This window comes from Ovis aries, chromosome 6 (assembly GCF_016772045.2).
Source record: "Ovis aries strain OAR_USU_Benz2616 breed Rambouillet chromosome 6, ARS-UI_Ramb_v3.0, whole genome shotgun sequence".
Classification (NCBI taxonomy): Eukaryota; Metazoa; Chordata; class Mammalia; order Artiodactyla; family Bovidae; genus Ovis; species Ovis aries.
Genome location: NC_056059.1, coordinates 31,046,130 through 31,064,100, shown reverse-complemented (window position 1 = coordinate 31,064,100; position 17,971 = coordinate 31,046,130). Strand labels below are relative to the sequence as shown.

Below are 17,971 nucleotides of genomic sequence, written 5' to 3'. Positions count from 1 at the left end.
AACTCTTTCCTGAAATTCGTAAGTTCTGGTTTATGTTGTTCTTCCATAGCATGCATCATTTTGAAGATTCTCAGCTTTTATCTAAAACTTATTTCTGTTTATCTATCTACTCTGAAATTTTTTGTTATTACTACCATTCATTCACTCAACAAATATTGATGAGTATGTACGTTGTGCAGACAGACATTGTAATCTGAAGCTGACCTACACAAGACAAGCAAGCTTATTGTTTAATTCAACTAAAATTATATATTGATAATGCAACAAAAAGTTGACTAGTATGCCATATTTATAATTATTAAGATCTAACTGTGTTTAGTCTCAACAAAATACTTTTACACCATGAACTGGTCATTCTTGAAACCTTCATTTCTTTACTCCTGTAAGCTGGATTTATGTGTCTGGGAACATTTTAAAGAAGATGTATTTCCAAGATATAAAATTAAAATTTTTTTTTGCACAAATAAATAATATTGGGCTGTCCAAAATACTCATTTGGGTTTTTCTGTAATAATTAATATCTTAACTTTTTGGCCAACCACACACACACACACACACACACACACACACACACACACACACACACACACACACACACAATCTAGAAAATTGCTGAGTCCCAAGCCTTTCCTCCACATTTCTCTAGATACTGCAGAAGTACCTTCAGGCATTTAGTTTAATGAACAAGTTTTTTACTTTTTTTTCTGTCCCTTTATAGGCTCTATAAAGGGGTTTTTTGGTGGGGGTGGGTGGGGGAAGGCTTGCAAGACTTTTTTTTTGTAAATTCTTGAAATTAAAAAAAATTCTTTAGGATACTTTTAGGGGATAGTCTCCACATTATAAATCAACTATACTTCAATTATTTCTTTAAAAAAACTTAAAAGTAGAAAACAATTTTAAAAAAATTAGTTGGTACCATAGTGAGAATGAGCCAAAAGTTTTAGCAAAATTTACAAAACTAATGAATATTTTATTCCTTAAAATAACCAAATAGGTTTGTTCAAATCATCAGGTGAGTTCTTGGAATAAGGTGGAATGCTTTTGAGGACTTGGTTCTCAAAATACTCTGCTCACATGGCTCCAAAATGGCTAACAGTGACTTTTCCCCAGGTCTTTTCTGTTGAGGGCCAATTGTGTTTCTAGTATCTGTACCCTTAGACCCAATGTGCAGCCAAAAAGTCCCTAGGTCAAAGAGGTGATAAAGTGGTAGGGTGAATGTAACTTTGCCAAATACAATACAAGACACCATGTTAAATTTAAATTTCAGACGAACAACATATAACTGTTTAGTATGGACAAGTTCCAAATATTGCATAGGACATAATTATGCTAAAAAATACTCATTGCTTATCTAAAACTCAAACTTAACAGAGCATACTTTTTTAAAAATTATGCCAACTCCTAAGTAGTGTCAGACTTGGACATTTGAGGTGGGTGTCCATATGCACGAACACAAGCCGCTAATGGTAACAAAGATGTCAATAGTATCATCAACCACAATTAAAAGATGAGGAAACTGAGATGTTATTTACAATATGACCAAAGTCATCAAGCTAATCAAATCCATTTTCAACACTAGATCTTTCTGAATGTAAAGCAAAGATTCATTTTTTCTATTACACATACAGCACAGTGACTACAGTTAATACTACTGTATTGCATATTTGAAAATTGCTAAGAGTAGATCCTAAAGCAAATATTTTTCATTAACAAAAAGAATTTACTATTTATAAGTTAATGCATAAATCTAGGGCATTTCATGGGATATCAAGGATAGGTACAATGTAAATCCCAATTGTTCAGTCATTGATCCTGAATCTTATGGACCCAGATAATTAATTACAAAATTAATTTTTGTAATTATGGGTTTACGTTACACAATTCAAATTGTGGGTTTACGTTACACAATTCAAAACACTGATTTAAAAAGTGTTAATTTGTTTACAACGACCAACGTATTTGGCAGAAGAATGATTTACAGAAATTTTTCAAGGTAAATGCCAACCAGGGGATCAAATTACGATTCAAAAACTGTTTATTCTAATGTTGGAGTAAAGAGAGGAAATATTCTTAAGGTAATACTTCTATCAAGATACGTGAATTGTCATATTCCACTCTAGGAATAATCCCAACAACAGTGCAGAGGCAGTTAATACGCTTTTAAATTCAACATACCTCGATTTTCCCTCTTCACTACTTAACATCTGCAGGCCTGTTTCCTTTATAAAAACAGGCTTCTTAAAAGGGTTGCGATTATACGTAATGCCTTTAGAACAACGGTGTTATACTGTTTACAGATTATATAAATGTATAGATTATGTCAGATATTATATTAAATATTCTTATTAGGCTATTTATTGTCATTGTGTTATTTATTATTGTTCTACTTAACAACTTTCCGGCCAACCTGGAGAAACAGGCCACAAGAGCGCTTCCAAGGGAAAGAGGCGGATACGGGTTACCATGACAACGGCGCGCGCCTAGACATTTTTCCCCTCGCACGTCGCTGGGGAAGAGAAAAGCCTAGGTTGCGTGTTGCGTCATCACTACGCGCTCATTGGGCTTCTCCGTGCTGTTTTAGAAGGTCCCGGCCCGGCTACCGTCGCTGCACGCCAAGAATTATTTTTGCTTTTCAGTCTTTGTTAAGCGCACCGAAGTTGCAAGACTGTAAGTACTAGGGGGAGAGTGATAGAGAGCAAGCAATCGTTGAAAGAGATGCCGCAGCAGTCTGCACTTCTGAATCTTCCCTGTGTTTTCTTGATCCTATCAGCTTCCTCTCAGCTGGGCTCGCGCCGCGTCAACTTCCGGGCGGGTGCCCGCCACCACGGCCTCCGCCGCTCCCCTGCTTTGGCCCCTTTGTGTCCCTGCAGTGTGGAGGCACGGGCCGTGGCACGTCCTTTCTCGAGGCAGGGAGCATCTTAGTACAGGGAGTCTCTCACTGTGGGCGGGCGCGAGGCCCGCAGGGGAGTTAGCGTGGGAAACGTGCCCGCGCGTGCTGGGGTAAGAGGAGGTTGCGCGAGGGTCAGCGTGTGGTTCTAGGAAGGAAGGGCGGGGGTGGGGGAGAGAGGGAGTGGAAAAAAAGCAATGGAAAATTTTAAAAGGATACCCCTGCCCACCTGATTGTTATGGCCTAACAATGAAGCGCAGCCATAACAGTCATGCTGAGCCACTGGCATGTTTGCGGGCACTTAATTGCCTTGGGAATGAGCTGCTGTGGCTTTGTATTTTATATTCTTTTCATGGCCTCTTTTTCTCCTTTTAATTTCTCCCTGCAGATAGTTCATTTAAAGCTCCAAACCCCACGAAGTGGTAGTTTATATCAATATGAATCTTTTCAACCTGGACCGTTTTCGCTTTGAGAAAAGAAATAAGATTGAGGAAGCGCCCGAAGCAACCCCTCAACCCTCCCAGCCTGGCCCTTCTTCACCAATCTCTCTTAGTGCTGAAGAGGAGAATGCTGAAGGGGAAGTTAGCAGGGCAGGCACCCCTGATTCAGATGTAACTGAAAAAACAGGTGAGTTACAATGTTGGAAATTGATACAGCATCAAGAGAGTTTCCTGTTTTTGTTTTGTTTTGTTTTTTTAAGAAGAAAAGCAGAAGAGATTCTGATTTTTGTTCTTGATGTTACACATACTGATGCATTGTCCTTCACCATGCCCTTTTACATACAGCTTTGGGACTGCCATAGGCACCATGTACCTCCAACTTATTATCCATCCACAGTTGTTTCACTTTTGGGTAAGTTCTTAAATACGGCCCAGTGATGGCAGCTAAAATCAGAATTTAGGTCAGAATGGCAGCTATGGGAAAAAGAACTAGGTGATTCAGTCCTTTGATAGATTTTGAGGCTGTTATTGGCAAACGTTTAAATTCATTCCAGTATTTCTCCAAAACTAATTGATAACTTGCTGTGAGCTAAGACTTATTCAAGGTGCCTGAAGAAAACGTCTATGAACAGATGAAGAGCAGGTCACATTCAGATTTTGCCAACCACCTGACTTCCAAAGTGCATATGAATAATTTTTTTCCTTTGAGGTTTTTTTTTTTTTTTAATATGGACCATTTTTTTTTTTTTAAGTCTATTGAATTTGTTACCATATTGCTTCTGTGTTTTGGTTTTATGACCTTAAGGGATCTGGGATCTTAGCTCCCTGACCAGGGATCTGAACCCACACCTCTGCATTGGCATTTGAAATCTTAACCATTGGACAACAGGGAAGTCCCAATAATTGGTGTTCTTCATGGTGGTTCTTCGTTTTTTTTTAATCTCTTCAGCAAATTGTTACCAACAGTAGGGTTTGAGAAGGAGCCAAAAATTAGCATTCCCATCTTAATCTGTGTTCTTCTGACAGTTAACCATTAGTATTCATTTGAACTGCTGCTGTGTTTTAGTCATAAATGGTGAGTACTTCACATTCTCTTATTTAAAACAAGCCTGCAAGATATTATCCACATTTTGCAGAAATGAGACCTGGTGGGTAAAGTTGGGAAGTTGATAGAACCAGAGCTCAAATCCAAGCAATCTAATTCCTGAACTTAAACTTTTAATCATTTATGTCACTCAGTTTCTTATGAAGGATGAAAGGAATATTAGAAGTTATATTTTAATGTTTATTTCAGTAATACCCTTTTTAGTGTAAAGCTCAGTATTTCATAAGCAGCTTTTAAATTACAGAATTGGTAATATATGTCTTTACCCTTGATAATCCCATTTTGTTTGCTGTTCTACTTAAATATAACATTGAAGACAGTCCCTACAAGTTATCATTAGAATAACAATTTAAATACTTAGGTGTAATTGGAACTTGATGGAACAGTTTGGTAGATTTGACTAACTGGTAATTAGGAGTCAAATTTTGAAAGGCTTTGTTTATCTGAAGAATTGAACTTACCTAAATTTAGACCACTGAAAGATTTAAAAACATCCCTGTGTGTATTCTTTCAGCAGATAATTTTGTTTGCATAACATGCTGCTGTTAAGGTCTAAACATCCAGGTACTTTAATATTTTAACAGTAAATATTTTAATCTGTTTATTCTGTAGGGAAGGAAAGGCCAGGGTTTAGGCATGGGATTTTGAGTCCTTGGAAGCCTCTGCTTCATTTTAGTTAAATGGGACATTGGACAAGTCACTCAGATTATCTGAGATCCACAGTTTTATTTCATCTCTAAAATAAAAACACTTTGTAAATTTGAATTTAATGAAATGTTTCAGTTATTTATCAATATTAGTAATGTAAAATTTTTAGTTGTTTTTTCTAATCAGAAGGTGTTTTTTCTGCTTTCCTTTTTTTCCCTAAGGAGACTTCACTTCTTTTCTCTTTATTTGGGCTTTCCATATGTAAATTCCTTTTAAAACTGAGACTGCCTTTAGAAATTGTGGGGTAAGTCTTAATGACACTTGGGAATTACCCAAAAATCAAGTTTGTTCCAGGAATGGTGAGGGCTCATCCTACTCGGAAGAGAGAGCTTTGCTTACAGAAAAGATTATTGTAATTGATCCTGTAGATTTTTGAGAATCTTGAAAAGTAAGGCAAAGTTTAGATTTAATATTATAGGTACTCCAGAGGTACTTGTTTAGTTGCTAAGTCGTATTTGAATATTTGCAGCCTCAGGGACTGTAGCCCACCAGGCTCCCCTGTCTGTGAGATTTCCCAGGCAGGAGTGCTGGAGTGGGTTGTCATTTCATTCTCTAGGGGATCTTCCTGACTCAGGGATCGAACCCAAGTCTCCTGTATTGGCTTCCAGATTCTCTACCACTGAGTCACCAGGGAAGCCCTAGGGTAAAATAATGAAAGAAACTTGTTTTGTGGAAAAAAAAAAAAAAATCAGACTGACAGTCATGAAACCTATGTATTGCTAGAGTGTAGTGTTTAAAGGGAGAGAAATCATTTGGGAAGTTCTTTTAATCCAAACATTGATGGCAGTACAAACAGAAGAACAAGGCTTAAGCGTTTCAGAGTAAGAAAGTGCAAGATTTTACATCTGGGTCCTTGTGTAGGAATGAGATAAAATGAATGTTAAGAATTTTAGTTTAAGTAATTGAGGGGAATAAAGGTAGTTCTATGCATTAGAATAGGTATGAAGTACCCACTGTAAGACCTTGGGTATGCCTTTAAAAATTCAAATGAGAATCAGAGGTCCTGCCCTGAGTTTGAAAGTGAAAATCGCTCCTGTCCAGTTCTCTGACCTCGTGGACTATACAGTCCCTGGAATTCTCCAGGCCAAAATACTGGAGTAGGTAGCCTTTCTCTTCTCTAGGGGATCTTCCCAACCCAGGGATTGAACCCAGGTCTCCCACATGGCAGGCAGATTCTTAACTAGCTTAGCCACAAGGGGAGCCTGCCAGTTTAGCAGTAGCCCAAAAGCAGCTTAACTTAGCATGGGGGGAGAGGGGTGCTGAATTAAACATCAGGCCTTGGGCCCATGGCTTCCCAGGTGGCGGTTAGTGGTAAAGAACCCTGCCTGCCAGTGCAGGAGACATAAGAGACCCTGGTTCTATCCCTGAGTTGGGAAGATATCCTGGAGAAGGGAGTGGCAGCCCACTCCAGTATTCTTGCCTGGAGAATCCTGAGGACAGAGGAGCCTGGTCCACGGGGTCCTAAAGAATCAGATACAATCGAGCGTGTGTACACACGGTTTGGTGGAGGGGTCAACACTAAAATTGGATTTAAGACTGAATATGGACATTGGGAAATCAATGGACGTATCATCAGTGGGATATGAATACTGACCTTTCTTTATCATCAACCAGTAATTTACTCTTATATAGAATTATGCTACATTTGTTTATTTACATCAGTGTTAGGGTCTGAGTCCACTTACAGGATAGAAATTGTATGTGGTTAAAATTACTTGTTATCACTCTTTCTCAGATAATCCAATTATTTTACCTAAGAGTTAAGATTTTATTTTATACCACTCTCCTTCAGTTACTGTGCCACAGGGACACTGTTCCTTGAATATGCCAAACCCTGTTCAATCTTTCCTTCTTCCTATATGCTTTTCCATCTGCCTCCGAGACACTTTCTGTTGTTATCTGCATGTGACTCTGCTGGTGCATTAAGACTTAGTGAAATGTTACCTTTTTTAAAGAAGGTCTTTCCTTGATTACTCTCTAAAGTATCAACCCTCACCCCCTTTACTGTATTTTTCTGTATAGTATCCATCACTAACTTTGCATTATGTATTTATGTTCCACTTATTAGAATGTAAGATCTGAGCACAAAGACCTGGTTTACCTATCTATCCATCCCCATTGCTCAGAACAGTGATTGGTGTATAGCAGGCCTTCAAAGTATGCGTTGAAAAAAGGAGTATTGAATGATGAATAGGTGATAATAGTGCTCTGTACGTATTTTTAAATGTTCCTCTTTCTCTTTATGATCTTGAAACAGTGCCATAGCCATCAGTCATCTTTAGCCTTGGATACTTGAAACTACCTTTGATAGAGGACAGGCTCCCTTAATCCAGCATTTGGCTATGAGGGCATACACTTAACCTGTGGGTCGCCTCCCCCGACCTCGGTTTATTTTACTCTCATTAACACCTGGAGTTATCAATCGTTACTACTTACATTTTCTTTTTTATTTTACTTTTCTGGGAGCATAGCAGGTTTGGAGAGAATAAAGCAGTGACAAATGAGTGTGAGAGGAGAGAATCTACTGTTTAATGCATAAAGAATAAAACATTGAGCTAAGCATGATCCTCAAGGAGCACCAAGAGGAAAGAACACATAAATATATATGGTTAAAATAACACAATGTGGTAACTTGTAATAAGGGAAGATATTAAGCAGTGTAGGACCACAATCTAATTCACAGTGATAAAATTATTCCTCTTTCTGCTGAGAATCAAGAAAAATCATAAAGAAATGACTGAGTGAACACTAAATGACTCATTGCTTATTCAGTGAACAAGGGATAAAAGCATGTTGCCTTGGAATGTGGTATGCAAATGGAATAGGTGAAGTTATCTATAGAAGAGGAGGTGTAGGGCAGTATGCATGAAGCAGAAAAGATTTAAAAACAAAAACTGGTGGGTTTTATGAGGCCTGTTTATATGCTCTCCCAGGGAGAATGGACTTTATTTGGTATACATTATAGAACATGGGAGAAACAGTAATGAAACTGTTGCAATAATTGAAGCCTAAATACAGGGAAATGACAGAGCCGGCAGTTTAGAGACATTTTATATGATATGTATATGATGATATTTGATGATCAGTTAAATGTGGAAGATTTAAAGGTAATGCAGATATTCCTTGCTTGGACAGCTGAGTGAGTAGCACTAACTGAATTAGGCAGCAGGATTAAGAGGTAGATACCAAAACATGTTGAATTTGAGTTACCGCTTATGTTTTAGTAGCAAGATCTAGTAGAGGGTTGAACATTGGAGTTTAGGGCTCAGAGAATGGTTGGAATATGAGAAATCAACTTTGGAGTCATCCTTGTGGTAGTTCAGTTCACTTCAGTCGCTCAGTCGTGTCCGACTTTGCAACCCCATGAATCGCAGCACACCAGGCCTCCCTGTCCATCACCAACTCCCAGAGTTCACTCAGACTCACGTCCATTGAGTCAGTGATGCCATCCAGCCATCTCATCCTCGGTTGTCCCCTTCTCCTCCTGCCCCCAATCCCTCCCAGCATCAGAGTCTTCCAGTGAGTCAACTCTTAGCATGAGGTGGCCAAAATACTGGAATTTCAGCTTTAGCATCATTCCTTCCAAAGAAACCCCAGGGCTGATCTCCTTCAGAATGGATTGGTTGGATCTCCTTGCAGTCCCAGGGACTCTCAAGAGTCTTCTCCAACACCACAGTTCAAAAGCATCAATTCTTGGGTGCTCAGCTTTCTTTATAGTCCAATTCTCACATCCGTACATGACCACTGGAAAAACCATAGCCTTGACTAGACGAACCTTAGTCGGCAAAGTAATGTCTCTGCTTTTCAATATCCTATCTAGGTTGGTCATAACTTTTCTTCCAGGGAGTAAGCGTCTTTTAATTTCATGGCTGCAGTCACCATCTGCAGTGATTTTTTTTCCCAAAAAAACAAAGTCTGACACTGTTTCCCCATCTATTTCCCATGAAGTGATGGGACCTGATGCCATGATCTTCCTTTTCTGAATGTTGAGCTTTAAGCCAACTTTTTCGCTCTCCTCTTTCACTCATCGAAAGGCTTTTTAGCTCCTCTTCACTTTCTGCCGTAAGGGTGGTGTCATCTGCATATCTGAGGTTATTGATATTTCTCCCGGCAATCTTGATTCCAGCTTGTGCTTCTTCCAGCCCAGCGTTTCTCATGATGTACTTTGCATGGAAGTTAAATAAGCAGGGTGACAATATACAGCCTTGATGTACTCCTTTTCCTGTTTGGAACCAGTCTGTTGTTCCATGTCCAGTTCTAACTGCTGCTTCCTGACCTTCATGTAGGTTTCTCAAGAGGCAGGTCAGGTGATCTGGTATTCCCATCTCTTTCAGAATTTTCCACGGTTTATTGTGATCCACACAGTCAAAGGCTTTGGCATAGTCAACAAAGCAGAAACAGATGTTTTTCTGGAACTCTCTTGCTTTTTTGATGACCCAGCAGATGTTGGCAATTTGATCTCTGGTTCCTCTGCATTTTCTAAAACCAGCTTAAACATCAGGAAGTTCACGATTCATGTATTGCTGAAGCTTGGCTTGGAGAATTTTGCGCATTACTTTACTAGCATGTGAGATGAGTGCAATTGTGCAGTAGTTTGAGCATTCTTTGGCATTGCCTTTCTTTGGGATTGGAATGAAAACTGACCTTTTCCAGTCCTGTGGCCACTGCTGAGTTTTCCAAATTTGCCCCCCCACCCAAAATGTTCTAAACAAAATAGATAGTAAGAAGCATCAGTATTTAAAAATGGATAAAGGAAGGGAAACCAATGAAAGATATAAAGGATGACAGAATAGTAAGCAAATGGTAGTGCCCTGAAAGCAAAAGAAAGGAGAGTTTCCACGTAGGTGTTGTATAGTGAACAGTATCAAATGTTGCAGAGAAATCAGTTTGAATGAGATCTGAACAGAGACCACTTTCCTTTGAAATTAAAGTTCCTGTTGGCCCATAGCAGTTTCAATAGAAAAGTAAGCAGGTGAAGACTCCTATTCCAACAAGGGAAAGAGAGAAACAGCTTGATGAGGAAATAATGTCAAGAAAAGATGTCTGAGGAAATTGAAAACTGAGCGTATATTTTAGCTGAGGGAAAGAAGCTAGTGGAGGGGAAAGGATGAACGATGGGGTGGTATCTGATGAGAGGCATCAGGGAGGTAGGAGTGCAACCGTAACTGGACTGTTTAACTTTGAGAAAAAAATAAAGACACATTTTACCCAGGGGAATGGGAGTGAAAGAGAAAAATACATGATTCATAGGTGGTTCTGAGTTTGGAATGGAGGAACGCTTCAGTGTATGCTTGATGGATTTCTTTCCTTAATGAAATAGTCAGTCTTCTACAGTGGTTGCCATTTTGGTGTGGTCATCATGTTGAAAGTAACTGTTGTTAATAAGAGGAAAAATTTTTTTAATTATACCAGTTCAAAAAAGATTTCTAAGGAGCAATGCTCTGCCACTTAACGGATTGTGCAATCTTAAGTTATCACTTTTGGACTTCACTTCTTTTGTCTGTTCTCTGAAATCAAAATGAATAAGATCATTTGAATGATGAAGCTGCATGTATCATTTTAACCTCTGATTCTTTAACTATTGAGTGATACTTTAACTATTGAGTCCTCTTAAGTGTGTGTGGCCAAAATGTGAATCCTTATTTTATCTTTGGATAGAAATTCTGGTTTCCTAATGTCTGCTAGTATTAGTTGAAGAGTCGTTATTTGTTAAAAAGATTAGTGCTCAGTTGTTCTAAAAGTACTGTGAGTCTAAATGTTTTAAATTCATTTTAAATGTACATTTTTTTGTCTATTTTGCTTTTCTACCTTTTTAGTTTTTGTGCTTTCTTCAAAATAAAGTGTTATATAAAAATGATTATGACAATTGTGTAATGGAGAGACTCTAATGTAGTATTTTCATTTAGCATTGGTATTCTTTTCATTTTTTCATATTTTTCCCTACCTATATTTATTCTAGGTTGTTGGTTTTGTTTTTCTAGATAAAATAGTATTATGTATATTGTAATGCAGCCCACTATAGACTTTCTGGGGGGAGGTCCCCCAAATGCCGTGCTGCATGTGCTTAGTTGCCCAGCTGGGTTAACACATGCCTACTGCAGTGGAAGTGCAGTCTCGTAACCACTGGACTGCCAGGAACGTCCCCTCAAAGTAGATTTTTTAAAATATTTTCCATGTTCATATAGAACATGCTATACTTGAATAGGTTTTAGTGACTACAGTATGTTTTATACATTGATGTATTATAATTCATATAGTTCCCTGTTAATAGACACTGGTTGTTTAGGATTATTTCTTTTTTTTTGTTTTAAAGAGTGCTGTAGTGACCATTCTTTTATATTGATGTTTTTGCCTGTGTACAGTCTGTGGAAAAATTCTGGGAAATGAAATTGTCACGTTAGAAGGAATATGAATTAATATTTTAGTAATTGCCAAATAACCCATCATAATAGTTTTACCAGTTTGCACTAAACTACAGCCTGGTTTTCAGATGTCTGCTTTTTCATACCAGGCCAGAATATTGCAAACCTTTCTAATCTTTAAAAGGCTAATGAACAATTAAATTGCTTTAAGGTTTTTTTTTAATTCCAGTCTTTTAATTCTGTTTGTTGTTTACAACAGAAAAGTTTTCCATTTTTAGATGGTCAGTTTGTTCATCTTTTTCTTTAAGGCCTATGGTTTTAGGTCCCCATCAGAACTGATAAAGCCATTCCCTACCACCACATTATAAATATATCCATCCGTATTTTCTTCTTTCCCATCTGTGGGATCTTAGCTCCCCATATAGAGATTGAATTAGGCCCTCACCAGTGAAAACCCAGAGTTCTAACCACTGGACCACTGGGGAATTCCCTGAGCAGTCATATTTTGAAAGCAGTCCTTTTTTTTTTGAGCAGTAGGTGTAACAACAGTGGGTTTAAAATACTTAGTAAACAATGTTATAAACAACTGTTCAGTCATCCAGGCTTTGTTCCATTTATTTATAGACCATAGGCAGAGTAGATTTAGCATAAATTAGCAGTGGTTTCAACTAAAGTCACCAGGTATATTAGCCCTTAACAGGAGACTCAGCCTATCCTTTTAAGCCAGACATTGACTTCTCCTCTCTAGCTCTAGAGGTCCTAGATGGAATCTTCTTCCATTAGAAGGTTGTTTGGTTGACACTGAAACTTTCTTGTTTAGTGTAGCCACTTTCCTTAATTATCTTAGCTAGATCTTCTGGATATCTTGCTGCAGTTTCTACATCAGCACTTCCTGCTTCATCATGCACTTTTATGTTATGGAGACAACTACTTCCTTCAGCCTTATGAACTAACTGCTTCAAGCTTCAAACTTTTTTCCTTGCAACTTCCTTACCTCTCTCAGCCTTCATAGAATGGAAGAGATAGGGTCTTGCTCTGGATTAGGCTTTGGCTTAAGGGAATGCTGAGGCTGGTTTTTAATCTTTTATCCAGACCACTAAAAGTTTCTCTATATCAGCAATAAAGCTGTTTGGCTTCTAGTTTGTAGATTCACTAGAGTAGAATTTCTAATTTCCTCCCAGAACTTTGCCTTTGCATTCACGTCTTGGCTAACTGCTGCGAGAGGCCTAACTTTCAGCCTGTCTTTGCTTTTGACCTGCCTTCTCACTAACCTTAAACATTTCTTTTTCTTTAGAGAGAGGAATGTGCAGCTATTCCTTCCTCTTGAATACTTAGAGGCCATTGGAGGGTTAGTACCTGACCCAATTTATTGCTGTGTCTTAAGGGATAGGGAAGCTGGAAGAGGGGGAAAGTGATGAAGGAAATGGCAGGTGGATGGAGCAGTCAAAACACATAAAACGTTTTATCAGTTAAGTTTGCCATTTTATATGGATGCTTTTGGGGCACCTATAACAATTACCATTTCTGTCCTTTATCGAGCCCATCTTTGCATGAAATGTTCCCTTGGTATCTCTAATTTTCTTGAAGGGACCTCTAGTCTTTCCCATTCTGTTGTTTTCCTCTATTTCTTTGCACTGATCACTGAGGAAGGCTTTCTTATCTCTTCTTGCTATTCTTTGGAATTCTGCATTCTGATGCTTATATCTTTCCTTTTCTCCTTTGCTTCTCTTCTTTTCACAGCTATTTGTAATCCCTGGCCAGACAGCCATTTTGCTTTTTTGCATTTCTTTTTCTTGGGGATGGTCTTGATTCCTGTCTCCTGTACAATGTCACAAACCTCTGTCTATAGTTCATCAGGCACTCTGTCTATCAGATCTAGTCCCTTAAATCTATTTTCATTTCCACTGTATAATCATAAGGGATTTGATTTAGGTCATACCTGAATGGTCTAGTGGTTTTCCCTACTTTCTTCAATTTAAGTCTGCATTTGGCAATAAGGAGTTCATGATCTGAGCCACAGCAAGAGAGTTCCAGAAAAACATCTATTTCTGCTTTATTGACTATGCCAAAGCCTTTGACTGTGTGGATCACAATAAACTGTGGAAAATACTGAAAGAGATGGGAATACCAGATCACCTGACCTGCCTCTTGAGAAACCTACATGAAGGTCAGGAAGCAACAGTTAGAGCTGGACATGGAACAACAGACTGATTCCAAATAGGAAAAGGAGTACATCAAGGCTGTATATTGTCACCCTGCTTATTTAACTTCTATGCAAAGTACATCATGAGAAACGCTGGGCTGGAAGAAGCACAAGCTGGAATCAAGATTGCCGGGAGAAATATCAATCACCTCAGATACGCAGATGACACCACCCTTATGGGAGAAAGTGAAGAGGAACTAAAAAGCCTCTTGATGAAAGTAGAGAGTGAAAAAGTTGGCTTAAAGCTCAACATTGAGAAAATGAAGATCATGGCATCTGGTTCCATCACTTCATGGGAAATAAATGGGGAAACAGTGGAAACAGTGTCAGACTTTATTTTTTGGGACTCCAAAATCACTGCAGATGGTGACTGCAGCCATGAAATTAAAAGACACTTACTCCTTGGAAGGAAAGTTATGAACAAGCTAGATAGTATATTCAAAAGCAGAGACATTACTTTGCCGACTAAGGTCCATCTAGTCAAGGCTATGGTTTTTCCTGTGGTCATGTATGGATGTGAGAGTTGGACTGTGCAGAAAGCTGAGTGCTGAAGAATTGATGCTTTTGAACTGTGGTGTTGGAGAAGACTCTTGAGAGTCCCTGGGACTGCAAGGAAATCCAACCAGTCCATTCTGAAGGAGATCAGCCTTGTGATTTCTTTGGAAGGAATGCTGCTGAAGCTGAAACTCTGGTACTTTGGCCACCTCATGCAAAGAGTTGACTCATTGGAAAAGACTGATGCTGGCAGGGATTGGGGGCAGGAGGAGAAGGGGATGACCAAGGATGAGATGGCTGGAGTGAACTCCGGGAGTTGGTGATGGACAGGGAGGCCTGGCATGCTGCGATTCATGGGGTCACAAAGAGTCGGACATAACTGAGTGACTGAACTGAACTGAACTGAAAACAATTACAACAATAATATCAAGCATCACTGATATCCGATCACCGTAAGAAACGTCACCATAAAATATTTGAGACGTTACAAGAATTACTACCAAAATATAGCAGAGAGACATGAAGTGAGCAAATGCTGTTGGAAAAAATGTCAGTAACCTTGCTCAACATATGGTACCATCAACCTTCAATTTGTAAAAAAAAGAAAAAAACCACTGTGAAATTCAAGAAAAGAGGTATTCCTGTACTATAGATTTTAATATGTTTTTGCTTTTTCTTCTTCTTGGACCTGAAAGTTTAAAGGAGTGGTTTGTTTTGTTTTTCTTTTTTTTTTTTTTTAATATCCAAGTAACTGAAATTTTGCTTCAACATTCTTATTAACATTTACTTCCAATTTTACGTTTTGTGACCAGAGAATGTAGTCTGTAATATTTCATCTTTGATGAATTTACTGAGATAGTCTTTTTGGCCTACTAAAGAATTTCTATACAAGCTCTGAGTACTTGAAAACACATAATCTAATCACAGATTTATTTATATGTCAAAAATAATGAATTATTATTTATATCTTTTTTCAAACTGGATTACAAACGTGTCATAAAGTCAGTTTCTTGGATCCTGGCTGAATGCATATAACTTATTTTCAGAGTGCAATAAATAGAAAATTATCAAAGTGTAACAGCACAGCCTATGAGACCTTTGTTATATAACTCTATCTAGTGATCTGTATGTTTAGGGTCATAATCCATAATTTGTCTCTTACAGTGGGTACCAATCAAAATAGTTTAAAAAATATCTTTTTATATCTTAATTGTTTTGGTGCTGTCTTTTCTATTAAGAGTTTAGACAAGGCAATTAAAGCCTCATATTTGTCTCTGTTGACTTTTTGCTCTATGTATCCTGCCATGTTTGTGCGTTTCATTATTAGAATGCATTTGTACATGTCAGTTTTATTTCTAATGTAGATATAAATTCTGTTATTAAAAAGTACTTTTCAGGTTCAACACTTTGACCTTGTCCATTATAAATCAGATTACTCTTTCCTTTACATTTTTTCTATTTATCTTTACCTTTCCTTTTGGCTTAAGCCTGAAATGTTTCTTGTTTCTCATTTTAAGCTAGTGTATTAGAAACTGCTATTCAGTCTTTTAGTGTATTCTTTCTCTTTTTTGATAGCTTTCATCAGAGATAGTTTGATTTATCTAAGATGCTGAAGATCCCTGTCTACTGTGGCATTCAAATTAAGACTGTCCAGATTGTATTTTCTTAATTTTTTAATCTTTATTTTTGGCTGCACTGGGTCTTCCATTGCCACGCAGGCTTTCTTGTGGTGAGTTGTGGAGCACAGGCTTTTCATTGTGGTGGCTTCTCTTGTTGCAGAGTACGGGCTCTAGAGCATGCAGGCCTGCAGGCTCTAGAGCACGGGCTCCGTAGTTGGGGCACGCAGGCTTAGTTGCTCCTCAGCAGGTGAGATCAAACCCAGGTCTCCTCCACTGGCACACAGATTCTTTTCCACTGAGCCACCAGGGAAGCCCAAGACTGTCCAGAATTTATAATCTGTGTTTTTGGTAATAAACCTTTTAAAGGGGCAGTTGTCTGATGTGCTTCACTAGGAATGGCCTTGAAAGTCAGTTGCCATATTAGAGAATTGAATCATGTAGAACAGTACACAGTTATGGCAAAAAGGCACACTTACATAAGTCTACGGGACAGAATCAAAGGTTTAAGTGTTTTCATTCTTCTTTGGCCTCACCTTTATTTGTGGATTAACAAATTGATTTAGACTTTCCTGTGTGAATGCATAATCTCCCAGCAGTGATTTTTTTGTTTTTTTGGAATAGTTTTTGATCTGGGATCCCTTGGAAAGGTAGAATCAGTGGCAGGTGTTTAAATCCTTTTGTGTTATGGTAGACTTAGATATCAAAATAAATAAATGTATACTGGAAAAATTTAGGATATAAGTTTGTCTTCTGTTTGCACACCACTAATGGAGAATTTCATTTGCACTTATTCCCTTGAATCTTGGACTCTTCTTACATATGCTAATGATGTAGGTTCCCATTGCCTTTGATAATGGGAAAATACCATCTTCTGTTCCTAAAACAGGATTTTAAAGTTATTTTTACATGAAAGGACAGGCTGTTTTCCCTTATTTTCCTTTAGCATTTTGTTGATTCCTCTCACATGGCACAAATTATGATTCATAACATAGCTATTTATGTACATGGCTCTTTAGCTCCTATTATTAGTTTCTTTAGGGCAAGTGGAACTGTAACTTGCCCCTTTTTTTTTTTTTCTTTTATATCCCCCACCTCTTGGTACAGTGCCTTAAATACAGCAGGCATGCAATAAAGTCAGTTGAGTAGTAGCCAGTGTCTTATAATTGTTTCTAGTTTTCACATTGTTTCCCTCATTTCTATAGTTTTCTTTTTTGCTTCCTTCCTGTCTCCTTTGTGCTGCTGCTTAAAAGTGCTTCTTTGCTTGGGTCATAAAACGTCATTACATCAGGAATATCTCTTTGGCCATTGGCTGTTAGCTATTTTTCCTGTTGTTTACTTCTGAAAATAGTCAAAACAAACAAATCTAATCACTTGAGTACTATTCTAATTCCAGATTATTGATACTAGGAAGTTGATATTTTATATAAAGCTCTTACTGTATCCCTTTAGTCCTCAAAGTATGACCTGTGAATTTTTGAGGTCCCTCAGACCCAAAAGGGTTAAAACTATTTCATAATAATATTAAAACATTGCTCACCTTTTTCACTATATTGGTATTTGCACTCATGATGCAAAAGCAGTGGTAGGTAAAACTGCTAGTGCCCTAGCGTGAATTGAGGCCAAGATTCCAAGCTGTTCTAAATTGTCATTGTATCCTTAAAATTTTTAAATGTCAGTTTCACTTAAGAATGTTCTTGATGAAGCAGTAAAAATAGTTTTTAATAAATCAACCTTTATCAGTAGGCACCATTTTAATATTTTTTGAAACAAAATGTGAACTCCCCTTTGCTGCATGCTGGAGTGCAGTAGTTGTCTCAGGAGAAAGCATTTGAGCAGTTGCTTTGAGTTTGAGCTGAGCTTGTCATTCTTTCACAGAACACCATTGTTATTTAAAAGAACGACTGACAAACCGCATTATGTAGACAGGTATTTAACAGACTTTTTTTTTTTTTTTTTTTTTTCAAAAAATGAACTGGTATCAAGGAAAACAACTGACAGTATTTATGCAAGTGGTAAAATTCTAGTTTCAGAGGAAACTTTTGAGTTTTGAAAAACATATCTACAAATGTGATTTGACAATCTCCAGATATTTAGAGACCAGTGGTGAGATTAATGAATATCGTTTTTGTAAAAAAATATGACGTGTGTCAAC

At 37.9% G+C, this 17,971-nt stretch overlaps 1 protein-coding gene across 8 annotated transcripts in view; it reads left to right on the top strand.

The window, feature by feature from the left end:
- Positions 1-2,545: 2,545 nt before the first annotated feature.
- The window catches only part of SMARCAD1 (SWI/SNF-related, matrix-associated actin-dependent regulator of chromatin, subfamily a, containing DEAD/H box 1), an 89,877-nt gene continuing 74,451 nt past the window's right edge, over positions 2,546-17,971 (top strand). For 4 of the 8 annotated variants that reach the window (XM_060416875.1, XM_012179672.5, XM_042251240.2 and 1 more), the window contains exons 1-2: positions 2,546-2,667; positions 3,276-3,514. In XM_060416875.1, the coding sequence (XP_060272858.1) occupies positions 3,325-3,514 (190 nt within the window). In that variant the 5' untranslated portion in view covers positions 2,546-2,667; positions 3,276-3,324. Of the gene's footprint in view, positions 3,001-3,275; positions 3,515-17,971 lie in introns of all 8 variants that reach the window. The other 4 variants (XM_060416877.1, XM_060416873.1, XM_060416874.1 and 1 more) reach the window with 2 other exon arrangements.